Source organism: Gymnogyps californianus, chromosome 8 (assembly GCF_018139145.2).
Source record: "Gymnogyps californianus isolate 813 chromosome 8, ASM1813914v2, whole genome shotgun sequence".
Taxonomy (NCBI): domain Eukaryota; kingdom Metazoa; phylum Chordata; class Aves; order Accipitriformes; family Cathartidae; genus Gymnogyps; species Gymnogyps californianus.
In genome coordinates, this window is record NC_059478.1 from 34,425,379 (window position 1) to 34,453,016 (window position 27,638).

General features: G+C 42.1%; 1 protein-coding gene across 1 annotated transcript in view; it reads right to left on the reverse strand.

Annotated features, from left to right (window-relative positions):
• JAK1 (Janus kinase 1) overlaps positions 1-27,638 on the reverse strand; it is a 64,636-nt gene that overhangs the window by 22,294 nt on the left and 14,704 nt on the right. The window contains 4 exon segments of the mRNA XM_050901368.1: positions 303-456; positions 6,099-6,222; positions 8,473-8,671; positions 9,530-9,605. Coding sequence (XP_050757325.1) covers positions 303-456; positions 6,099-6,222; positions 8,473-8,671; positions 9,530-9,535 — 483 coding nt within the window. The 5' untranslated portion in view covers positions 9,536-9,605.

A 27,638-nucleotide genomic window follows, 5' to 3' on the forward strand; every position in this document is an offset into this window, starting at 1 on the left:
ATAGCATTTATATCCAAAAATATTTAATATTAAAAGAAAGTATGCTATAAAAATATAGCCCTTTTTGGACTGTGAGATAGACAGTTTCTTTACATGTTCTGCATATGAGCAGATTGTTCCTTCATGTAGCACATTCTCTTCTCTCCACCACACAGAAGTATGGAGAAAACACTTATCAATACTAACAGCTAAGGTTACACGTTCTTTAAGAGTTTGAAAATAGGTCTTCAAAGCAGCTTCTACTGGATCAAATCGTTTTTGTGTGACTACAATGGCAGATATACTTGCAAGCAACCTCCTACCTGTGCAAAGATGTATTCTAATGAGTTTGCATCAAGTATAGGGGTTCCTTCTGGCGCCAGCTTCTTCTCGTAAGAGTTCTTTGCCTTCCTTGGAGAATGCCTCCACACTGAGGGTTCGTTTTCACTAGTCCCATGCCAGTTTGTAAAGTAGTATCTTGCAAGAAACGAGGAATAAACTTATAAAACTTTTGGGGAAATCCTCCATTTACATTAGATACATAATTTAAACTTTTAAAAGAAAAGGAGTTAAAGTCAAAATCCATCAATCTTCTGCCCTGAGGTTGCAACTTAAAGTGGTCCACTGCTGAAACTGCATGCCTGGCCTGAGGGACTGGGGAACAACGGTGTATTAGTCAAAGGTCTTCAGCGTTTCCTCTCAATAGTATCTCACTCTTAACTCACAGTACCATGACTGACTGCCTGTCACATCCCTGCACTGTCCACTGAACAAGAAGGCACCACTCAGATGACAAGTACGTTTCCATCACCTCTGACATTGCTTGAGCAGTGTAAGAGAATGTAATGCTTCTACTGTGCATGAACCAATGGCTGACATCTGTATTCCAAGATAAAATGGCTCATGTAAAGGGTTAACAAGACTTCAGACCTCCTCCTCTACAAGCACAGGGAAGAACTGCGCTATGCCTCACTCTCTGGAATTTCTGCTTCCCTTCGGTTTCAGATGCAGACGGTGAAAAAGGCACTAATTCAAATCACCCAGTTTTAAAGGGACACAGTCAATCTTCTGTGTATATTACAAACAAGCTTTTTACTCACATCTGTACACAAAGCTATTTAATTAAAAACCTGCTGAAGGAGTTGGCATCTACTGAAAATTAATGAAATTAGAGTTCAAGCTCTGTTAGCACCTTTTGAGAAATCTTTGCCTAAATTACTCCAGAAATTTGTGTTTATCTGGGTTCTAGTAACATTTAAATCAAGTCAAGTTTCGTTAAATCTGGTTTGAATCAGTGTGCCTTTTGCAAAGGTTCATGCCTTGCACATGATCATGAACTACTTACAATTAAAAGGCTACAGTAGAGCAGATTTACCCAACTGCTAAGTAGGAATGATTTCTATAAGAATATGTCAATCTAATTCCAGAGGAGCATTCAGCACTAGCAAGAGCAAACAATGCAGAACTACTGCATTGTGTATATATATTACCACATTAATACAAAGGGTGACGTGAAATCAGACATTTCTGATGGACAGTGACCACCGTGAGCATCACATAATTTGTTTCACATTACCGTGACATCGACAGCGAAGCTTTTAATGTCTACCTAAATACGTGATCAAAACCATAAAGAATTTTTGCAACCAAAATGAGATCAAACACCTTTACACAGGAAAAAGACAAATGAATGTGAATGTTAATAGACAATGCATGTAAAAGAAGTAGTAAAGAAAAAGTGAGTGGAAAAAACCTAAGGTTTTACGTAGAAAATGTTGAGGCAGGTGATGGGTATATCCAGCTCCTGAATTGGAAATACACATTTTCTGTATTGAAAGAAAAAGCTGAATAGATAAACTACCTTATAATCTATAAACACATTTTGAGATTACAAATAAGAAATCTGTTTAAATAACAAATCACTATGTTGCCCAAGCAGTTTCATTACAAATATAACACAATAAAAATTGCAAGAGACATGTCCTGGAAGGAAGACAGCAGGAAGGCAGTAAGTCAACTGGCAAATGCTTACAAACATTATGGTGCAGAACAACCCACATGCAAAAGTGTCTGTTTTAAAATATGTGCCTATATCTTTGTGACTTGTCTCTGACCAGAATGGGAATTCATGGATTAAGCCCCAATTCTGCAGTGCTTGAGACTGGTGTGTATCAGTCTCAGTGCAGAGTCAGGATCTCAAAGAGCAAAACAAAATTAGTACTTTTAGTTCAGCACCATGTGTTTTAATCGCACGTGTTATCTGTACAGTAAGTTAACCATTCAAATGAAGAATTATGTATCAAATTATTCTTAAAGAGATGAGACCTTCTGTACAGTGTTTCTGTCCATCCTTTCTTTTTGGTAAGTCTTTTTAAGTCCCCAAAAAACATATATCTATAGCATGAGTAGGAACACCAACACACAACTATGCCAAAAACTCCTGACAAGTACTGTAAGATACTGCAGAACTCCTTTGGTTGAAGCATAAAAAGCAAAGCAAACCAAATCCTTCTGCCTCCAGGAAATGACTTTGTTTCTGTATGCTCCTTTATAAGATGAGTGATAATTAATAACTCCAGTTCTTTTGGTATTTCCTGAAAATAATTATGGGCAAGGTATTGTGTATTGTTTGTAACTGAGAGGAGAATTTGCTCCTTTCCCTAGTAAACTGCACTGATTAAGACAACACCTATAAGTTATAAAATTAGAGCCCTATTGTTTGAGGAACCACACAAATAAAGGAGCGTCTCTGCCTTGAAGAGACCGATGGACTTGTGGTAAGGGGGAGAAATTCAGAAGTCCTGCAAACAAGCTGGAAAGCAGACTGTGTGCTCCTGAGTTTCAGAAGCATGACCCACCCCTCCTTTTGAGCACTTTAGCCCAGGGCAGGCACCTGCAGCAGGGGTGAAAGCCAGCGGGGGGGGGTTTGGGGAGTCAGCCTGAGTGGGTCACCCCTTGGAAGCAGCAGTTTTTCACTTCACCCATTCAATCTGGTCAAGGAGCGGTGGAAATGCTGGAGAGAACCTGCTGTTCTCTTTCACCTACAGCGGCTCCGATAGTCCTTCCTTCTGGAGTTTCCAGAAACATGTGTATTGGGTCCCTTCTCCACGCCAAGAAACACTGCTACTCTGACTTAAACACAATCCAGCTATGGAACAGTTAAACAACTCCTCCATCAGCTGGTGAGCTAATTAGTCCAGGATATTACAAAATACTGTGGTTTCCTATGTCGTAGAGTTGTTGTTTTTTTTTTTTTTTTTTTTTAAACTTGAGGCAAGTGAAAGAAATATAGGGCTAGTTACAAAATTTCTAGTGAAAAACAAGTCCTTTTAAAATATTACCAAAAGTATACCAGCTGGCACAGATTTGATGAGACAAGAAGGATGGGAAGTCCACACAATCAGAAACCAAATCTAAAGCTTTCAGCAGCAGGAGAAAAATCAAACATCTAAAAGCATTTGAAACTACTTAGTCACATACCTTCATTTTACGTATATAATTTCAATAGGACATGACTAAATCAAATCTATCAATGTAATGAAATTTCAGAAATAAGGTTGTCCACATAAAAATGATTTAGTCTCTAAATGATTACATACAGCCTAATACACCGCACTGTTAAATAAGCCCAGACCATTTTCCTTTTTCAAGAGGAATTCTGCCTCTTGCAGAGCTCAGAATACACAATATTCATTTAGAGAACAGTTTCACAATCCTGTATCGCTCATAATTTTTCATTGCTCTGCCCTGCTCTCAGTTCAGATGCCCAAGCCAAGACACACAATAGATCAGAAATGAAAGGAAAACACCACTTCACCAATACACTGCAGTATTCCTAGGGAGATGGGAATCTTTAGATTATAGCACTTAACTCATATAGGCTCTTCTTAAATGCATATAAAATTATTTTAAATACATATTATTGGCCAAAGTTTGCCAATTTTCATACATGGAGTACATCTGACAAAACAGATGCCTCTGCCAAGCTTCAAATCCCAACTCCAAAGCTTAAAAAAATAAGCCACCAGAATTTTTAAATATAGAAAGCTGGGCATTTTCCATAGCTTCATAATGGTAGAACAGAAAAATTTCCAGAAAATGAAGTTCAACATAGATTAATTTTGCCCATATACCTAAAATTTGATAAAGTTACGAACAGCCAAAGAGGATTTATAAGAAGGAGCAGTTCAAGCAGTTTTAAAGAAGGTGGTGTTACCCGCTGTGCAGGTAAGATGCAGTAGGAATGAAAGACTACCTGGAGAGAGCTCTCATCATTCACCCAAAGCAGAATGATATAAACACTAAACACAGCAGAAACTATTTTTTTAAGAACTGAGTTACAAACAGCATCATACTTCTAATCAGAGGATTAAGTTCCCACGACGACACTTTTAAAATACCACCTTCTTTTACTGAGAAAAACAGATCACATCAAAGAATTTCAGTATCGGGGGAAAACGCCCCGACTCACATTATACCAAGACATTTTTTTATTAGCCAGTATACGGTTAATCTGACTGATCTCTTAAAGCAAGAAAGGGCACTTCATGCTCTGTAAGAGGCCATTAGAGTCCTCAGAGCTTCTTTGAGAGTCACTCAATTCCATTATTCTATGGTGTTTATCTGCCAAACTTAATCACAGCTCTTTATAGCCGAGATTAGCTGAGGTTAAGTCATTAATACAACTAATAGACTGTGTTAAAGGAAAAAGAAAAGACTATAATATCCTCTTCCTCTTCTAAAAATAGGTATCAGTATTATAATTACTTGAAAAGCAAAGATCTTTTTGTTGACTGTCAGTATTTTTTTTTCCTCACAAGTTCATCCAACAACAATAACAATTCCAGTCTAGCACAAATGTAATCAGAATCGAAACACCTTACAGTTCAAAGATCACATTTGCAAACCTCTCTCTTTGTATCTGCATAAGCAAAGTGGTTGTTATTGTCTAACAAGCCTACAAAACGGTTTGGATGCACAACCTGAGGTTTATACATCCCAGTTCTCCCATTAGCATGTACAAGTGATAGTCATGTTGTCCAACTAGAGATTATCAAGAAGAAGATGTTAAAATGCATACAACTATATTACCACTTGAAGTTTTTTCTCTATAGCCCAAACTGACCATGTACATGAGTATTACATTTGAAGGCAAAGAGGAAATATTACGTAGAAGCTTATTTTCTTACAGTTGTACCTTGAAGAATTGACAAAAATGATCTGTGGACTTGCTTTAGGAAGACACGTAAAGTTTCTAGACTAATTATTCCTGGAAGCAAAGCTTATTCCATATATTTTTCTCCCATATCATACACTTATCATATTGATGCAAGAAGAAAAGTCAGAATAAAAATCAAAAAAAGAAGGCAGTACAATGTGCAGAATTAGATTTCTACCAAACCCTAAAAGGACAACATCCTTTCTTTAGCTAGAGTACGTGAGAGTGCTCAAGTTGTCAGCATGACTGCTTTCGTTTTCCAGTGGATGAGGGCTGGTGCCCCCATTCAGCCCCAGAAATCTCAACAGGCTCTGTGCTATATTTTAAGAATGCCACCTGAAGTTCAACCTGATTCTACATGTCAGCTACAGATCCTGGGAACAATGGTTTCTATTTTCTGATGCTTTCTCCAGACTAGTGCATGCCACCCTCAGTGAGGTCACACGGATTCCCCTACAGTCCTAGAGGAGAATTTCAAAAGCAATAGCATGTTGCTTTTTCCTTTCACGTTAATAGTAAAATTCCCATTGACTGCAGTAGGAGTACAGTTTACTTTGAACACTTCAAATGGAAATTGAAACATGCAAAATACTGACATAATAAAACAACATTTTTGAGCCGTTTTTTTCAATTTAACTTTTAGCTAGTTCAGTCACCTACAGCTTTGTGGTACGGGTTCTTGTGGTTTTTCAACTTTTGGGGCTTTTTTCAACGTTATATAGCAAAGCCGAAAAAAAATCAGGAGACATTTTAAGCTTTTACTGTTAATCTCTTATCTATGCTGTGAAAAGCAAGCTGCTGCTTTTGGTTTTGCTTTCCTGCTTCTTCAGCGAGTTCAGTAGTAAGAGTTAGAGCATCTACATATGGTTAAGGAATCATTTTTCAGATGTTTCGCACTTACCTCATTCGATAATGGAGCCGGTGTGATGTTTTTTCATCTATCTTAAAGACCTGGTTTGGTGCATACCAGAGTCTTTTGTTTTCATCATACAGTGCAAAGAGATTATGGCAAAGAGGAGATATAGCTGTCAGAGAAAAGTAAACAAACGTATGAATCACAAGGCTACAATACATACGCACGCCCCAAAAATACAAATGCATAAAGCAAATATCTAATCTTGCAAAATAGGATTAGTTTGAAACAAACATGAGAAAGTTATGGTTAAAGTGGAACTGCAAACTGCACATTGGTTCGCTCCCTCAGTTTTACGGTATATTAAACAGCGTATCTTTTTAGCTACTTCTAACATTAAACTTACTCTGAAATTCTGATTTTGCCAAAGGTCTGAACTTAAGAGGAAATGACTTAAAAATCTTCACTTTTTCCAGATCACAGAAATGGGTGTTTCAGCAACTTTGTTCTCAGTTTTATTTTATTAATAAATTTTACTCCCGTAGTTGAAAGAGAAGGTTTTAGTGAAACAATGAAAATCCCCTTCTCATTAGCAAACAAGCAGAAAGCATAACGTGTCATTTTTCCATTCTTTGCTAATTCAACAGAGGGTTTTCCAACAAAGAACAGACTTTGACTTGTACGTCTCGGCTGACCTGCTTTAACCTTCACATTTACATCATCCCAGAGAAAAAACAGGCTATGGTATGTTTACAGGTCTACCTTTGTTTGAATTCCTTGCTTCAGTTTCCTGCTCAATAGGAGGCAGTACCTTTTTGCAAAAGCCCTGGTCAGGCAAGCAGCTCTGTTGCAGAGCGCACTGTAGCATGTGCTTAAGTGTCTTTCTGAAATTGGGCCAACTGCAGAGCACTTTGTTGGGGTCCTGCAGAATTCAGTGAAACCATTTCTACTGTGAATTGGGAAGGGAGAGCAGAAGGGAAGAAGAGAAGCCAAGGAAATAAAAACCAAACAGCCTAATTGCAAAGTTCACAGAAAGTGGGGCTGGGCAGCCACTGCCTTCTGCAGGTCCACAAGCAGTACATAGATGGCCATCAATGGTTTAACATTCAAATTGTGATTTACAGTGGAGACCGGCATCGCAGGCCTGCTGAAATGGGTAAGGCTTTTGTACTTCACTACCACGTGCTGTGGACTTGGTGAAAAGCGAGAGAAGGCAGAAAGAAGTGCCCTAAAGGAAAGCTCACTTTAAGTCATTTCTTCAAAAGGTTTTAAACTTCCAACAGAAACTACTGGGAGCAGTTGCACAGTATGTGCGTTCACGCCCATACAAACAGCAGCAGTTCACAGCTCTGACATGCTGACATATATAGGTGGGTTTTACGTACTCCTCATTTTCTTTAAAATTGTTCAAAAACAACATCAGTACTTATATGATGAGGTTGTCCTTCAGATTCCCATCATTCCTGCCTTTCCAATGGAAGAGAAGGAATTAGGCAAATGAACTGAAGGGTACTCAATGTTACAGGAAGCAAGATGACATGGGAAAAGAAAACATTTTAAAGCTGCAGGAAAACTTATGCCCAGTTTGCCTGTTTATACAGCCAGATTCACCACTCTCATATCAGCTGAATGATATTTAGTGTTCCATGAAGCTTAGGAACACAAAATCGGGATCAGGGTGGGAAAGAACCTTAGAATTGTAAATATAAAAGTACACTGGCTCCTAAGGCTCAAACATAGATTAAATCCACTAATTCCAGTAGAATTACATATACATAGATTAAATCCACTAATTCCAGTAGAATTACATATACATTCAAATATTTTGCTGAGTCAAGGACCACAGTGACAAAGCAAGAAATCTTCATTATACATTTATGCATTACCGCAATTGTGCGCAGTTCAGGTAATCTTAACCGGTGAATAACCCTCTGCAAAGAAGTGTCAATTAACAGAAAACTAAAACTGGAAAAGTAGCAAATACGTTTTGGGGGTTGTTTTTTTTTTTCATTAGCCCTCTCCAAAATGTTTTATACCACGAGACAGATCCTGACAGGCTTACCAACTGGTATATGAGGTAAAACCAGCTTTATGTTAACTTATTTGTATATGGTGTCTCCTCTTCTCTTAGAGGAAACCTAATCATCCCACCCAAATCAAAAAATCAGTACCTGTATCTGCCAGAAACCAGGGTGGGAGATCATCACTTTATACGACTCTCAAGACTGTCTCTCCCACCATTTCTTCCACTCCAAGCAGTTTAAGAACTGCCCAAGCAGACCCTTGGCAAAAGTTTCCATCCTGGACTACATAACATGCACATTTCTTCTACAAACATTGACTTACATGCAGAGAAGAATGCATCACTTTTGATACTGTCAGGCCTTGCCGCTGAGAACTTATATAAAATCCATATACTCACAACACCTCTGGGCAGCTTCAATGCACAGCTCCTCCGAGGTAAACTCGCCACTGGTGTAACAAATGGGATTTTTATCTTGCAGGTAGAAAAGTATTTCTAAACCCTGATGCTGAGCTTCCAGGTTTACTTCGCTCTTCTTTGTGCTCCTCATTTTTGCACAGAAAGCCATGGCTTTGCAATCTTCTTTTACGTTTAGATACTGAAAGTGGAGGAAAAATAGTTAAGGAAAATGTGAAGAAGAGTTTGAACATTTGTCAGAACACAAATCCACTGCTTAATGAGGCTACTGCCTGCTATGATGGGCTAGGCACGGCATTTCTCAAAGTCTTCACATTGGGAATCTGATTATTCAAAATCAGTGCTTTTCACAAATGAGAGGAAAAGTGAAAAAAGAAATGTCGATGATTATTCTGTTTCTGGTAACTCTGTTCCAAATAATTCCCTTCTGTTCTGGTGGTTGCACAAGTATTCTAGGTGGTTTCTCTTCTTACTGTAAAGCAGGAATAACTTTCACATCCTTAAGCACCTGACTGGCTGAAAAACAATACTTGAGGCTAGGTAATATAAACAGTACAATTTATATTTCCGTTAAAAAAGTAAGTTAGCTTCTATTTTTACAATCTCCTCAACAGCTAAATATTTCTGATAGTTTTCTCCCCTCTCACTCTTTGTTTTTTAAACTCCTGATACTTAATGCGTCATGGTGAAACGAGCTTTATTGGAGAGTTATTTTTTATTATTACTTCTCTCTCTCTCCAGAAGGAAAGAGCAGCACTAAGTAGGTTTAATGCAATAGCTTTTAGACTGCCAAGAACGCATACAAGACAGCTCTGACTCGAAAGAAAATGCGTGTTGCATTTTATACCCAGTGCTTAAATAGAAAAAGCAGAAAGGAACTAGATGAGCACACACTCTGGGTATTATGGGGTCTGTGTTCCATGTTTTACTAAGCTTTAGCTCAATTAATAACAAAAACCCAAACCACCAATTCTATAGTTTATGAAATTAATCCTCCCACTGAAAAACAAACAAAACCAAACCTCAAAAGCCAACACACCTGCATTTATGTGACTGTGTGATCCTCTACGCAACTGAAATGGATTATCTTCACACTCTCCAAGAGCAACTTGACTCTGGCTGACAAAAAAAAAAAAAAAAAAAAAAATTGTCAGGAATGGCTTTGTACAGTTTGAGGCACAAAATATATAGTCAGGCTGGTAAAATGCCACTTACAATCCAAGGGAATCTTTCCATTAATGTAATTGAGATCTGGATCTAGTCTCAACCAAAAGACAGTCATAGCAAGCATCTAGGAGTCTATGTAAGTCTACTGATTTCTTTTGACTCTTTGGGTGCACTGGCTGAGATGCAAACAAAAAACAAGGGGAAAACCTTGGTTATTCATTGGGGTTTTTCCATATTTTCAGAGCATCAGCCATCAGTTTGGTGTCATACTCATTGCAACCCTTAGCTGTGACACCAAAGGAGCATTCTTCTCTTTGCCTTACCTCCTTCATGGCTTTTGAAGTCACTTCATTCTTCACATTTTTAACTACATATTGCTAATTCCAATTCTTCCCTAGTCTCTATTGTTTCTTCCCCTTCCAGCTTATCAAGTTTTTTTCTTTGTTTTATTCTCCTTTGCTCTATGAAAGGTGCAGAGCCTTGCGTGGGCGGCAGAGAATAAGGAAGCTACTCAAGGGAGTATCAGTGCAAGGGTCATATTTCTCTCAGACGAACCTTGTTCACAGGGAGCGCAGCCCGTGACTTCAGTGCCTTCAAGCAGCAGGGGCACCTTCCAAGAGCCTACTTTTTTTTTTTTTTTTAAGCCTTATCTAACACCACAAACCACCTCAGTATTCTAGGGCTGGTTTGCAAAACTACTCCCACCCAAAGTTAGAGGTTATCCTTATCACCTGAAGCAAACTGGGAAAATACCAATACCATCTTTTTTTAAGGGCGGGTGTGACAGTGCCTCTGTTTAAAGTACTGTCTGATACCAGGGCTGTAAAATCAACGAGATGCTACAGGAGTACTTAAGAAGCAGGTGGGGAAAGAGTGGGCATTGGTAAGACATCTCCCTAAGTCCCAGTCCTGATGGTACAGCATGGAGCATCCGTGAAAGAGCTGGCATGCTTGAAAGGCATGGGTGTATGTTTCTTTCCAAAGGTGGACAGGCTGCTCCTCTCCCACTGGCATGGGAATAAGCCAGATGGGGAAGGAGTCTGGACTTCTTGAAGAGAAGAAGGATGTGGGACTCTGTTCTGCATCTCCAGAGAGACTCCCATGCTCTGGCAGTGGTCCCACCTCACTGCCCATCAGCCATGGCTCCATGCTTTCAAGGGGAAACCATCCCACTTGCTTCTCCTGGTGTGGTCACTAATTAAGTGCAACAGTAAATTAAATGTGACAAAATGTGTCTAAACTAAACATGACAGTACTGCTGGTTTGGTAAACGTCACCCATCACTCATCTGAGGCTGAAAGACTCCTCCATTTGTATTCTCCATCCCTCCTTTTTCTCTTCTCCTCTATCTCTGCCAAAACATACTTGAACTAAATGTGTATTGTTTTTGCTGAAACAGCATTAGGCCTTAATCTGATATAGCAGACTTCAATGAATATGGTTTTATAAGCCTTAGGCTTATTCTGGAGAAAGTCTGACACTGCCACACAAGCTTCCCTTGTGCTTGGAAAGTGCCCAGCAAACATGGTACTATCATAGGAAAAAAAATAACATTTAACAGCACAGCGCACATTTACAATTAAATTGCATGTTCCTTCCATCCATGCCACTTTAATGCTACATTTCAGTTTCCAGACACATTCCCTCGGCAATAACATGGGGAAGAAGTAATTGAGAGCATGATTACTGGAACATGCAGACAAGCCAGTAATTATTTCTGCACAGCACCATAAAATTTAAATGCAAAATGTTAAAGATATTAGCTTTAATCTAATTGAAAACACTCTCTTTTAAATGACATATAACTGAAACTCAATATATTTTAATGTCTGTGTGGGCATAATATTAAAAAGATTGTCCAGACATTTTAAAAATATGAAGGGAAATATAAAACCATCGCTTTCTTGCAGATTCATAAATCAAAATTGTTGCTTTTCAACATAGTGTTCTTTGGTTTTGCTTAATAGCTCATACTCTTGTTTCTAATCACAGCAGCAATTCCCAGAATACAAAAAAACCTTAAGTGCAGCTACAATACGCTTTGGGGGATGAACCAAACAAACAAAGATCCAGTCTCTAACTTACTATTTACTAACGAGTTTTCCAGATATTCCCATGCTCAATATCAGGAATTTACGTTTTTAAAAATGCATCCTCATCTTCCAAAAAGTCTCCTTTGAACAAGACAAATTCCTGCTCTGTCTTAGCAGTAGCATCTCTCACCAGTCCTACACGGTAATATTATCGTACATACAGGTCACGGCATCCGATGCCAGCCAGGACAGCGTTACAGCAGTCCTTCACTCCTCCAGACCCTGCTGCCTGCAGGCGCGTACAGGCAGCCGTGCAACTGTCCCCCGTGCAAGGCTCACCCCAGTCCCGTGTGCGTGACTCAGAGCTCCCCACGGCCATTACATGCGGTCTCTTGCAATCTTAGGCATCACGTTACACAGCCCTCATGCTTCATCTGAGAAATCTGAACGGGATTTTTATCCTTTGCCACTTAAGAGGTTTCAGAGCCTCAGCGAACCATTGTTTTTTCTCTATTTCTGCAGATTATCTCCCTCCCTCACGAATGTTTCCCCGATGAACTTACAGATACTGGCTGTATCCTTTCTCAGATTGCACTTTGCTTGGCTTGCACCATGCTCCACTGGTCTCTTCCTGCACAACAAGCTCCACTTTCCCCTGCTCATTCGTGCAGCACTTCTCAGCACTTAACCCATCCTCTTCAAGCAGCACTACTCCAGGGGACACGACATAGGACGACGGCAATGCACTCAGTCTCTGCTGGAAGCCTGACTGACAGGACAGCGTCTGCTTTTTTCTAAGCACATTTTTCTCTTCACCTGATTTCTGTTTCTCATGGTGGAAACAGTCTTTTGTGATGCATGCTGCAAAATATTTAGGGGAAGGTAGGACGGCTCTTCTCAAGATACTGCTTGTTAACTCCACGTGTGTTATAGCCATTTGAGCATGCCCCAAAGCAAAGCATTTCTCTGGTCTTTTAAAATCCTGACCAATGTATACACACATACTTGCCACCTTCTTAAAAGTCTGTATTTCAGTCACAGAGTAACTCAGCTAGCTGGCAGGGTGAGCAAATCCCCAGCCCGGTGCACCACCAGCAGAGGGGGACAACGATTCATCCTTCATGCTAGGGTTACAACCACAAAATTAGTGACTTTGGGTGCACACAGGCACAAAACCAAAACCACGCACCCACAACTGCCAAAACTCGCACCTAATGTCTTCGGACGAGGTCAACAAACGGATCTGGGCCCACAGAAAGTTTTTTTTTTCTCATACACAGATGAAGCCCTCACAAAATTTTGGTATCAGAAAGATGAAAAGTTAAAAAATAGGAGAGGGAATTCTAAAGGCAGGTTGTTCAAAATTAGTTTGTTTCTGGTTTGGCTATTAAACTATTAAGACTTAATAAAATATTTGGAAGAGAATAATATTTGGTAAAAACTCAAGTTCCTGCCTATGATTTGCCATGGCCAAGCTCTCCTTAGCAAAAGCAGAGTGGTTCAAGCGCAGTAGCCCCAGCACTTCTTAAAAAAAAAAAAAAAGTACACCACTATTTGTTAAATAACCCCTTGAAACTTTTGTATGCCTCAAAAATCAAGGAAAGAAAAGGCGGAGGCATAAATTAAATACTTTAGAAACTATTTGCAAATCTTCCTTGAACCAGAAGGAAGAAGTTAATCCACTGTTGCGGAAGGAGAAGCCCAGGAAAGCCAGCCTGGCTCTGAAGCCTCCTGTGAAGCCGGGACATCTGCACCTGGCCCTGCCAAGAGTCCCCCTCGACAAAAATACCCCGAAACACAAAAAGAGCTTCGCTTGAATAAGGAAACAGAGGATAAAACTGTCAGCTGGGAGATACTTCAAGACGTCAGATATCAACAGAAACCAGCTACAAGCTCCAATGGGCATTTTTAAGAAAACTTCTCACCTGAATTCAAACAAGGCTATAGATGCCACATAGCTTAGGCTCCCCATCTGAGTAGCCAAAAGGATTTGTTGGGTTTTTGCCCCAACTCAATTTTCTCGCTCTCAGTGGGACACACTTAAATTTTTCCCAGCAGAGCTGCCACAGTTCCGAAAAGAGAGGCACTGCGACGTGGAGGAGATGCAAGCAGAGCCGCCGTGCCTGCCAGGAGAAATGCCCTCAGCTGCCTGAAAGCTGCTGCCTGCGTGTGCTGCCCATCCCGGCTGGACCCCACGGACCCAGCACCCTTTGTTTTCCATTCATAAAACATTTTAATAGGCAAAGGGAAAACACAAAACCCACGCAAGTTTTGAGAAGAAACCCCCCAGCGCACATCCACGCTTAACCTGAGGCAAACCTGTGCACTGAGACCTGCTCGGATTTAAAATGCAAGTTTTGCTTACTGCTCGTTTTGGGGAGTTCTGACAGGAAAACGAGCCTCCAGCCGGTGCTGCTGACCCCCCGTGCCGGCCCTGCTACGCCATCGCCCCTCTGCTGTCCACACTTCCACCATAAACAAAGATCATGGAAGCAAAATGCAAAGATGGAAGGTCTGTTTCGGGGGCAAAAGTCCCTAAAAATGTGAGGAGAGGAAAATCCCAGGTAAAATCTGACCAAACCACAACTCGGTTTGAAGCACCATTTGCAAGCTCTTCCTCTTTTTTTCCCTCTCAGCCAATTTAGTTTCTGGTTTCATGACAGGAACAGAGCCAGGGGATGTTTACGATTTCTTATGCTAAGAAAGTAACAGACAGGCTTTCCTTAAGCAGGCAGGACATGCCGTTTTTGTAGTATTCATAGTTTATGTCAGCCAGAAAGTTCTCAATTATTATTATTTTTTCAACACACCAGTAAAGAAACTTGTCACAGCCTGCACAGCACGGGACATGCATCTAATCTAGCATAACCTATTAAAGACTCATTTAAAATAAAACCAGGCACTCTACTTCATAAATTTTAACAAGAGAAAATGACAGTAACAATACGATAGCAAACAGTGATGAAGCAGCATATTAAAATCCCAAATCACTGAAGGGGCCATCGCACCGCTGACCGACCACCCTCCTACAGCAGCCCTGGGAAGGCACAACCACCACCACAGTAGACAAAGGTCGGACCAGCCTTGATTAACTAAAGCTCACTGGAAAGAAAAAGGTAAAAACTTTTCATTAAAGCAGAACATGATTGTACATAGAGCTCCTTCAGGTCTAAAACTCTTGTCCAAGTAAGCCTGAGGACAGCAAAAGGTTCAGCACCACCCTCCCTGCTGCCTACGGTGCACATATCTTCTGATCTGTGGATCTGCTCACTACACTAACTCAGCTCTCAACACTCCCATTCACTAATAACAAGTAATTTAAGATTAACTATAACAACTACTACTGGTGCTCTTTTCTGGGGCTGTTTCTTTCCAGTCATAATGAAGAAAAAAAAAAAAACCCTTTTAAAGTATTATTTCTGGAAATTCAAGAACCCAAATGCTACAGGGCAGAATGAGGTTGCCTTTTTAACTGTATTTGGGTCCTTTCTGTGCATATGCAATATTTCATCATCTTTATGTTGTGATCACATGCGATTTTTTTTTTCACAGGACTCTTTCACTGAACGTGCAATTCAGTATTTATTTTATTTTTTTGTTCAGAGTGATCTCACCACACGTTGTTTACCTCTGCCCGAAACCCACAATTACTAATTCCCCTTGGGTTCTTCTATAGTATTTATTCTGCGATATGACTGATCTACGTTGTAAAACTTTGTTTTAAAACTCGGGCTGAGAGCGCATATAATGGAAATTTTCAGCAAAAATAGTTAACGCGCAGCAAAGTTCTTAAGAACTGAAAAAACAGCGTGCGTATGAACGGGTATGTCAGCCAGCCTTCATTATTCACATGGTTATATTAACAGATGTTATATATTTCCATTTTTAGCAATCTAACTCTGAAAAGCAGAGGAGGCAGTCTCCTGTTGCGTTCACCTACTGACTGCTTCGGACCAGACCCAGTGCTTTACGAACCCACTCAATTCTCTGTCACACTACGAGAACTAACCGTGCTCATTTCCTGTGCTTTTCCAATGCAATTTCAGCTACTTCTCTGAATTTCGTGACGTGTGGGAAGAAGATTTTCAGCTCACTCAGAAAGCTGCGTCTTTAATTTACCACCTTTAGTGTCCTGTCTGCAACGGCTGTTGCAGATGCATGAGCACACACACAAAGTCACATTTTCCTCTGTATTACTTGATCTTTCCAGCCTGATGTTCCTTTGGATATGGACTGGGCTTCTATGAGAGGAACAATGACCAACAATTTTTATAGCTTGTTTCTAAACTATAAATGTGTACTGAATCCTTTCACATTCACAATTTCTGGTACAACAACAACTTTAAATGATACAATTCCTGAGAAGCTTACAATCTGTTACTATATCCTTGTATAGTCAATACTAACCACTTTTCAGCTAAAGCGGTATCAGTTTCCTTGGAGGCAAATATATTCACGTATCAAGCTCCAAGCCATCATGGAAACCTACCAAACAATAACATGTTTTTTATGTAATTACCACTTAGCCAATACTCCAGAACCTATTACATGCAAACTAGAGGAAAGTTCATTTACTTCTTTTGCCCACAAGCCAGCCATCTAAAAAAAGAGCTTTATTACTAAGACTGATGCTAACAGGACTGAAGGGGGATTCCGGCCTTAAAGAGATTTACATGGACAATCTGTTTTTATTCCTGCCTGGGACACTGCATTAATGACCCTTTTCCTTCCTTTATGTTCTCCTCCACGCCACTCACCTACGTCCCCGCTCTGTCCCTGCGCTAGCACACAGCTAGCAGTTTGCACCTTTCAGATGTGATGGAAGTTCACAGGCAAAGAGCCACGTCATCTTCCCAGCAATGAAGCAGATCTTCAGGAAACGCGGCCTCTTCCTGGTGGCACTGCACTGATTTAAGGGGTTTCCTGAAGTTCATTGCAGATGCACAGAAAAACTTTCAGGAAAATCAGCCGGTGTGGCAAAGACCTCCAAATCCACGTTTTCTTGGAAGAGAAAGCGTTAAGGGTGTGCAAAACTTGCCCCTTCTGGGCTTACCTGGCAAGTGATCCTCGTCAGGTCACTAGAACTGGAAGTGGCAAGACTATGCGTGTGCTCTTCATGCCCCAGTTAAAAGCTAAAACTTCAGTGAAAGCTAATACAATGTGCCTCACAACTGGGGCAGACAGAGAGTGAACACGGGGTCACGTACATCAGCTCCGCTAATGCACAGTAACTCTTTCAACTCAAGAGTCTTTGGTCATACGCCCAAGCCAGAAGTCAGCACAGCACTTGGATCTACAAGGAGGTGCTGAAACCCAAAGAACAGCTCTACCTTTTCCAAGGGAGGAAAACATGCTACAGTCATTGCACAGATCCATCAGAAAGGCAGAGGTGGAAATGAACATAGAAAGAACGGAAGAAAAAACACTACAGCGCATGCGACATTCTCTGCTGACTGAAAGACTACAGCGGGCTACCGTCATCACACAACTCACTGTCTCGTGCATGTACGTGGCAAGAGCAGCCATCTGGCCAGGATGGTGCTGGGGTTTAGGAGCACAAGCAGGATTCATTGCCCAACAACGTGACAGGACTCCTACAAAGCTTCAACACCTATTGTCCTCCTCCACAAAACAACCTAGTAATTCAAGGTCCCTTTGCTCCCTGAATATTTAAGAACTACCAGCAGTTTTCCTAAGCAGGAAAAGCCACCAGGAGAGAGATGAAGCATTTTCATCATCCACGTCTTCCAGATGAAGGTCTGTAACTGCAGAACAACTCCCCTTTTTAACCGGACTAGAGCAAGAGAGGTCACGTTGTCCTGCTCTCCCGAGCCTTAAAATCTCAGAGATGTCACCGTGCTGAAATGTTGGATGAAGAAACCTGATGTCTGGGGCCTCGCTATGCATCTACAGGCTCTCCTCCAAGTCCTCCTCACAAGCCAAGTGTTTTGTAAGCCACAGTCCATCCCATCTCCACCTTATTCACTTAACTGATTTCATTTGCTCAGTAGTCTGTGCATGTGGAGAAGAGATGAACCCCAGGTCCTAGATGTGCCATCCTGGCACCGCACTGTTCCACACACAGCACTGTTCTGCTGGGTAATTAGCATAATACCAAGATGATACATCCCTTCAGGTACAAAGACCATCTCCACGATCCACTGGTGCTCCTCAACAAGGGAATCCTACATTTTACTTGCTTTTAAGGAAAACGCAAGCTTAGATTTATTATGACAGCACCTGTATTTCCAATCAGGTCTTAGATCTTTGGTAAGAAACAAACCAAAACAAGCAAACAGCTGATGTCTAGCAAAATCAAGACTGGTGAGACAGCACAAGGAATATTATCAGCATGTCTCTTCTGCAAATGAATAGAGGAGAAGGAGAAATTAAATGACTCGCCCACTTACCCAGGAAATCAGTGCCAGCATTGGTAACTAGCCTGGGTCTCGCACGTCCCACTCTGCAGCCTCTAACATGAGAGGTAGAATTAGAAGCAATAGTTCCTCCAAATACCAACAGCCTGAGTAGGCGGACTTCACACACGCTACAGCTTTCTAGTCCGAAAGTATGTAAAACGTGCAAAGGGGCTGGGACTTCTTGGTGACCACAGAGCTACTGCAAAGCTCCCCTCCTCCGAGACTCACCGGGTGTTTACAGACCACTCTAGCAAAGCTCCCAGCACAGTAACCACACACGGTCATTTCCCTTGTGTTCAGCCCTGTCGCCACTTCCTTGAGAGCAGCTACAGATGTTCTTAACCTTTTTCATTTTCAAATTGTATCACAAAATGGAGACTCTTATAGAATCATATAGAATCATAGAATAGTTTGGGTTAAAAAGGACCTTTAAACGTCATCTAGTCCAACCCCCCTGCAATAAGCAGAGACATCTTCAACTAGATGAGGCTGCTCAGAGCCCCATCCAACCTGGCCTTGAATGTTTCCAGGGATGGGGTATCCACAACCTCTCTGGGCAACCTGTGCCAGTGTTTCACCACCCTCATTGTAAAAAATTTCTTCCTTATATCTAGCCTAAATCTACCCTCTTTTAGTTTAAAACCACTACCCCTTGTCCTATCGCAACAGGGCCTGCTAAAAAGTTTGTCCCCATCTTTCTTATAAGCCCCCTTTAAGTACTGGAAGGCCGCTATAAGGTCTCCCTGGAGCCTTCTCTTCTCCAGGCTGAACGACTCCAACTCCCTCAGCCTGTCTTCATAGGAGAGGTGCTCCAGCCCTCTAATCATCTTCGTGGCCTCCTCTGGACCCGCTCCAACAGGTCCACGTCCTTCTTATGTTGGGGGCCCAAGAGCTGAACGCAGTACTGCAGGTGGGGTCTCACCAGAGCGGAATAGAGAGGCAGAATCACCTCCCTCGACCTGCTGGCCACGCTGCTTTTGATGCAGCCCAGGATATGGTTGGCCTTCTGGGCTGCGAGCGCACATTGTCGGCTCATGTCCAGCTTTTCATCCACCAGTACCCCCAAGTCCTTCTTGGCAGGGCTGCTCTCAATCCCTTCATCCCCCAGCCTGTATTGATACCGGGGGTTGCCCAGACCCAGGTGCAGGACCCTGCACTTGGCCTTGCTGAACCTCCTGAGGTTCACATGGGCCCACTTCTCAAGTCCCAGTTCTCTCCACCCCCTGCTTCCTCCTCCCCGGAGCTGGGCAGCACTAACTGCACAGGCTGCACATTACGATGGTGGCAGCAAAGAGGGACTGCAAGCAAGCCCCACGCTCCCTCCTCATCCCCTACGCCATCCCCCACCATCGGCCACCACATGCATGGAGGTCACCTGGTCTCAGAGAAGGAATGGGTGAGAGAGGAGGTTTTGCTACAGCAAAATTTCTTTACCCCAGAGGAGGAACTTGCCCAGCATCATCCTGCAATGGGGCTGAGATGCCCAGAAGCAGTGCTGGCACCCCAGCACCTCCTGAGGAGCAGGAATTACTGATGGTGAAGAACAACCTCAAGGTGACCGTAGCAGCCCTCAGAAGAATGAGCTGAAATACTGGTACCTCTTTGCATTGTACCTGGTTTAAAAATAAGTGTCACTAACTTGTTGCCATAAGCACTTTAATCACTTATAAAGACCTTAAAGAGTTCTAGCAATGTGGTCAACATCTACTCTGCATATGGCAAGACACTTGAATCCCCTAGATTGCTTTGTTCACGAAGATTTCTGGTAGTCGCGTGCTTCCTGTGGTGGCTTTGCACTTTGGTAAGTGTTTTTTGATGGTTTGCTTTTTGCCTTTTTTTTTTTTTTAATGTGGCGAGAAGATATTGTTAAAGTTCACTCTTAAGGGCTCACCATTTAAAACAAGTCATAAACAAAAGCCAATAAAACTTTAACAGTTATCTTTGCCTTTCTGTTCAGAGCAAACCACAAACAAAGACATCCCTTAACCAACAAACATTCTTTCTATAATATAGTTGCAAAACCATACAATTTCATAGCAAAGCTGGGATTTGCTATCGACAGCAAGAGCAATTTGATCTTCAAAGTCTCTTACCCCTCTCTGTGTTCTCTGCTCATCTTTTATTAAGTTAAAATCACCCTGCTGTAATGCTGATAGCCCCAATCGGAACGCTGCATGCAATTCCGGTTGGAGAAGGCACGGCCAGATGGTACAAAAACAGTCTCAGGGTTAAAGATAGTGTCTCAGCTAAAGCCCTTTCTGTTAGGCACTATATATAAAGTTCCGACGCAACAAAGTAAAAAGCTGAGATTTGAAGTGCAGAAATCTCTGTAAAGCAGCAGGTGCTCTGGTAGCGGAGGAGGTGCTAATTGTAGCTGTGTGGTCCCGTAAGTCACAGTGCAAAAACATCTGTAAAAGCCATCACACATGGTAAAACAGAACAGGAATGAAGCAACAAGAAAAATTGCAATGGGATTTCAGATCTGAGGACAGATCACCTCTAGTCTTACCGACAGGGCTCCAGGTTTATCAAATTCGGCAAAAAACTTTGAGGTACAGCCTTACATACAGCTAACAAACAAAAGCCACCAACCTCTTCCTCCTCCTGTCCTCACCTGACCTCACCAAGCTCCTCTAGCAGCAGCACACCTTTCTTTCAGTTAGCTCAACCTAACTGCACAGATCAGTGTGGGGCTATGCTGCAACCAACACAGCTACCGAAACCAAGAAAGAAAAACATGCACCATCAACAATGAAGAACTTTTAGGTGGCACCTCTGTTCTTCAGGCAAAACCTAATTCCTACAAAACCTGCCACCCGGCAGAGCGAAACTCAGCAACAGGAAGAAACAGAGCTTAGCTTCAGTTTTTCTCTCCCCCTCCTTTCTCCCAGTATTTGCATAAGGGAAGAATATGGCAGTACCAACTAACTGCTAGCACTCACATGCCATTCCTTCACTGAGAAGGACTCAAGGGGACTCCAGCTGGTCTTTCTCCACAGCGTGAAGCCCTACTACCATCAAAAAGAAAAAAGCTCAACTCCTGGCTGTGCTTCCAAGTCTAGAAAGCTAGAAGCGCTAGTCCGAAAAGCAACATTACCTCTTCCTCTGCAAGATACAAGCTGCATTATGATTTCTGCTACATCGTGCAAACCACCACCTACACTTGAAAACAGATTGCAGCCCTCCTCTCCATGCCTGTACGCAGAGCGACTCCAGCTTTCCCTGCCCTTCCCACTGCCACCCCGTGCCACCGCACATTGTCACACACAGCGCAGGCCACCAGAGCATCCTGGACAGTGAGCTACCAATACCTCAGTCTATGGGGAAACTGCTCCTTCATATCAACAGATCATTTTTATTTCCTTATGCTATAATTTAAACGCAGATGTTCTCTTGCAAAAGAGTTAGCAAGCGTTGCCATGGAAAGCCACAGCCATCTGAGACCAATTTACAGAAAGAAATGAGCTCTACAGCAGCTATGTCAATGCCACCCAGAGCTTTGAAAATCAAATACACTGACTCCAACTAAAACCTATTTGCTGGGAAACTAATGAAGGAGAGTTAGCCAAGGTAACATTTCAGCCTTGTCTTACTATACCTATTAACTACTGTATTTTGAAGAAGCGTTTGCTTTCTCAGACACTGGGCTTCATTCTTCTCACTACAGCAAATGGCAGTCACCATGTCTGGAAATAAGAGGTGTACTACTGTGCTCACTAGTGCTAAAGCAGTCGACGAATTGAGGGTAAATGTTCTAATGGTGGCAGATGTAGTAAGGAGGAGCTATTACTTAAAAACTGGAAGCATTCAGGTTAATTAAAGCTGCAATAAACATAAGGCAAAAAACAATTTAAAAAAAAAATCTAGATTTAGCCACGTAGGTGCACAAGAGGCATGTTCAATGAAAAGTGAACAATACAGAGTCTTGCAACTCAAAAAGTTCCCAAGGAAAGTTATTGGACTACACTGGTTCACTCTGTATAGGAAAAATGTGCGCAGTTTAGAAAAGCTGGAGGAGAGTGACTAGCTTAGCACTTCACGTTAAAAAGCTAACCCAAGGAAAAGGCCTCCCACAAGTCCCACCTCTGCCTCCACGCGTGACGCCTGGGGACAGGACCCATTCGCTGCGACAAGAGAGCTGCATGCTTACAGAGGAGCTGCTCACTAAACTGCGAGGACCACAAAGTGGCTCAAATGTTGTATTTGCTTTTAGACCTCTTCTGAAAGGCAAAGGCTGGATGTAGAGGTCAGCATACGCATGAGCGGCTGGGCTTCAGAATAGGAATGGTCTCTGCAGATAGCTTATCATTTCAGCTAATGAGTCCTAACGTCATTTTCCAGACACTGTATTTTGCTATCCATGCATGTGGAAACAAACTACCAAGGCATATTTAGCTCAGTTACCCACCCTTTGGTGGGTTTTTCTTTGGCTTAAGAGAAATCTCACTGAACCGAATTCAAGGGGCTGCACCAGGGATGGGCGTTCAGCAGATGCCAGTGGGGCCAAGGCAGCACTGCGCCGGCAGCCTGACAACCGCTTTCTCACACTGCACCGCTCCATTAAATGCATTTAAAGGGCATTTCCTACCGGCTCCCACCAGCATGACAGAGACCAGAAGGAAGATCAGTCCCCAGAAAGAAAAACCAAAGTCAAGTTCTGACATTGCTATTTTGAAGCTAATTGTATTTTTTAGCTTTTAATTTAAGCAACTACTTCTCAACAGTGCAGTACGTATCCACTGGCATGTTCATACCTGTGTGTATTTTTCAAAGTATGCGTATGACTGGAGATGAGAAAGATTTACCGCCATTGAGACATAACTTTTAATATGAGTAGGAAATAGTTATTTATTGCCCATCTTTTGGGATAAACACACGTAGCAATTACTTTTTATTACTGACTAATCACCAGAGTACACCTGTATTAATGGTTAGCTGTAAACACATTTATCCCTATTAGTCAGAGGAAGGAACTGCAACTAGTTAATTGGCTTGTCTGAAGCAAAATGAGACACAACACTAAAGTCCCTCTTCTAAGTCCATTCAGTCCATTTTATGGATTTATTTTTGACTTATTTTCTGCTTTCCTCACCATTTCACCACGGTCAGAGCTTCTCGGGACAGGCTGCGGGTCAGCTCATCTGTAAAGTCCCTGCAAGGACTGCTGTGCTGCACACTGCACCCTTATCACCAAGGACTTCTCATGCTTTGTTTCGTGCATCCCCAAGGCCAGCCAGGGGTGGCTGCAAGGATGTGGAAAACAGATGAGTACAGAGAACGGTGTACAAACCGACCTTCAGAGAAAAAGGATCACAGTGACAGAACTTGAAACTGGTTTATTTTTAGTCTCTGCCTGAAAAGCAATGGGGTAGGCACTCATCTTTTCTCTTCAAAGAGCTGAGCACAGTTACACCTCTTCTCCCACAAATGAGCAGTATGGGTAACAGCTGAAAAATGAGTTTGCACTGACCTTTACTTGCCTCAGCCTTAACTAAATGGTTTGTTAAAAAAGCAGCTGTGTTCAAAACAGGTTTCCCAGTCAGAGCTGAGAGGGACCCTGGCAATACTTGCACGTTGCCCCATTTCCCATACATCTGGCTAATGCAGACGTATGCCTTTAGGCTAGACGCAGTATGCTCCTCTCATTGTCAATCTAGACAATTAAGTGCAACATGCATTTTATCTTATCCTGAAACAGAAATCTGAAGTAGGTCAGATGAGGTTTCCAAGTCTTTCCTCTGACTGAGGAGGGATCTCAGACATCTGCATCTAAGCTTGTCCCTTTAAACTGGAGATTCAAAAGCTGGATGAGCGGACTCTCCCCCAAGATATATCTCAGTTTGCTTGCAATTACTTTCATATTCTCAGGCTTTAATGAATCCTTATATTGCCTACCTTACTTGAAGAAGAGGAGGTCAGCCCTAAATATCACCTGTAAAGGTGATAAAGAAATTACTTAGTACAGATCTCACCCTAAATCCTTTTTCTCTGATCCCAACTGCAACAAAGACTGGAAAAAAAAAATCATTTTTCACAGCTGCAGGCTTTTTTCTTCCTGAAAATCATCAAATACAAGTAAATTGGCAGAAGCCACTTGAAACAAAGGAAGCCAATCGGTGAGAGCCAAACAAAGCTATTCAGAGAGTTGTCTGAGCAGACAACTCAAGCTCTGCCAAATAACAAGGATCCTTGTGCTCCCTTTGGTGACCAAAAAGCAGAGTCTGAACTGCAGTGGCTCGCCAATAACAGGGTCAGATGCTCCTCCTCTGCTGTTTTGGCCTCCTGTGTCCAACCCTACAGATGGTGCTTGCGGCTTTTTCACTTACATGCGCACACACACACGTAGAGTCATCAACTGCTCCTTTCAATGCAAACATAGTGTCAGTCACATCCCAGATGCCCTCTGGATACGAAGACAGCACACATCCTCCATGGTTTCATACTGATTCTCCTACAGGACTTCAGAATATGGGATAGCTGTGATGTTATGAAGGCCACGCTGCCAACTGCTGCAGTTAATGTCTTATGCAGTTGTTTTCTGCTTGAAAAAGAGGAACACCCTGATATTCTTCTAGTATCAGTTTTATCTCCTGAGACAACTAAAGTAACTGACAATTTAGTGTTTAAGCACAGGCAAACCTTGCCACAAGTAGCTTGTTCTGCAGGAACATGGGGCTGAGAAGGAACCCGTAAATCCAGTCCACTCCTCCACCACCACCTATTAACACAGACGTAAGCATTTCCCCAGCTTGCACATGCCCGAACTGATAATCTGAGCAAAGCAATACGGTGTTTCAAGACACCGTATCACTAATTACGGATTTTTTCAACCAACTGAAGTTCTAACAATTATTTTCAGCAAGTTCTCTACTGAATTTCCACTATCCAAGTTAATTGTGGATGCTATGGCTTGACATGGTGTACTTGTTACAATTAAGAGAATTGCTGGTGTCAGTCTTCTGTCAACTATGAGCTATATCCCAGTATCACCCTGTCAAGCAAACTAAATATTTACACTCAATTCACTCAATCTCTTGGACAAATACATACGCTATTTTTAACTAACCAGCTAAATAGGAGTAAATTTTACATGTTTACCTCTGAGAGTTGTGCCAACAGTGGTTCAAAGGTGGTAAGACACGTCAGTGGCTTTAGTGTACAACGGTGGGCAATGGGACTTTGTTTTTCTTTTCTTAGGGAGTCCTGTTTGGGTACGGATTTGAGAGTTTGTACTGCAGATTGCACAATTATCCTATCGCTGATTATTTGGTCCCAGAATGACTAAAGCTGGCCTTTACACTCATCCATAACCAGGCAGACTCTACTACGCTTAGCATCTGACACAGAGGTGTGGCAAAGCACAGGATCTCCCCCTACACAACCATTTCAACCTGGCAGTCTTCTGCCTAGAAAGTCTTACACCTCTTCCCATTTACCAATCCAACTTAACTCTTCTACAAAATTCTGGTAGGGCTGAATCATCTCATATTTATTTACAGTTCACTGATTTCTCTTTTTAGAAAACATTTGCTTGTCCTATTTCTGCAGTTGCTGCCTGGTAACTCAGTGGTCTTCCCTTTAACAACAAAATCATCCTCCTATGAGTCTTATACAACGTATGAAAGCTGAAAAAAAAAAAAGTCTGAGTAACATAGACTCTACATTTCAGAATACTGAGTGGCACTCTTCAAAGCGCAACTATAAGGTCTGTTCAAAGTCAAAAATTACAAAAGGAATATAAACTTCTACATTTTCAGGAGTCTATCTGCCTTCCCAGTAGTGTCTTTATATTATGAAAATTTACGGTAGCTCACCGTTTCTCAATTTCCAGTTTTGGCCCAGAGCAGTTTCATAGAAGTTTATGGCCAATTCACTTTTCAGTCCAGGTATAATTTTAATTCAGTTTTCTAGAAGCACATAGCAGCAGACATTGCTTAGCTGCAGTTCTCCCTCCCTCTCTGCTGATGCCTCTCTCACAACAGCAGCTTTGGATGCAGGATCGTTACACTGCTTCTGTGACCCAACATCGACAAATCACTGGGTCTTGCTTTGCTCCCCGCCACCGATGAATCCCAAGATATTAGCTGTACATGCCACAGGTCAGCCTTTCTTCCCAATAGGCTGACAACAAAAGTTATTTCGCCTTCAACAGCTCGAGCAGGCCCAGTTTATCTACACTTAACCAAAAAGCCTCTGGTCTGAAGAACTGTGACTTCAACCTCCCTCCCCAGCTCTAGCGCCAACGCGAAGCTCAAGGAACTTGGCTGCGCACCAAGAAATTTTTTTAAGCAGCAAGAAGAGAAAGCGACTTCCAGCCACCACATTGATTCCACTGCTGCTCTGCAGCAAACACCCCAACCCATGGCTACAGTCATTTCTGCAACACCTTGCCAAGTGATGGCGAGGGTGGAGGAGAGGCAGGGGCAGACCTCTGTAACAGCGAATCCACAAGCCACACTCTTGCACCTTCTCTGGCCCAAGCCCAAATCCTCACCCAGCAGCAGTAAACAGGAAGCCACCGCTGAACTCCATGACACACATGCACACCCCAAGCAACCTCCTAAACGTCTTCCTCCTGCAAATACAGCTGTCAACATCTGTAAAGAAGAGAATACCCATATCTGTAAAGAGAGAGTCAGGGCTGCACGTTGCTGGTCATCAGAGCTCCACGAGCTAAACATGCTGCTGTCCTGGGAAGGGCAGCACCCAAAGGATAATGTGAATTGCAAGCAGGGTTTTACAACAGCAAAGCTGCGACTTGTATATTCCATTACGGCTAAAACCCAGGAATATTTTTTTCATATATTAAATCACGTCCCTTATAAAACAGACTTCCACCTGTTGAGGTAGAAAAGCACCTCTAGGTACTACCAAGCTACTCATCACCAGCCCTCCTCGCTGCTTCAGCTGTGCCATTGCTGATCTGGTTGTAAGGTCCAGCCTCGATGTCAATTTATCCGTGTAGGTCTAGATGCAATGCTGTGAATACTGGACTGCGGTACTTCTGGAAGCATTAAGCAGAACAAGAATTATGCTAAGACCTAAAAACCTCAAAAAGCAGGACTGAAGACATCACTCCAAATCAATAAAATAAGCTCCTGCCATGAAAAGTGGCTTTAAGACCTTACTACAGCTTTTAACTACCTTTCCTGTAAAGAGCTTAGTACAGTAAATGTGAGTAAGCAAATATTAAAAATAGCTAAGCAGGGACACTTGTTCAATCGCTTTTAGCACTGACTCAAACGTGTATGACTCACCCTGAGTACCTCCTACCATATCTACTTTCCCAGTGCTGGCTGTAACATCTCTACTTTAGATACTGGACACCACCACTGCCAGACTTGAGACCTCCAAGACGGAGGGGTCGTGTGTGTCAATACTCACCACTGAAGTTTCGTCAGAATTTTCTACATGTTCTTTCAATCTTCAATGATCATCTCTAAGTAAATGATTCACAGGATTACACTACAAAAGGACTGAAAGCCAACATTAAAAAGGACTAGAAATTAAGGAGTTGTCACGCTTAAAT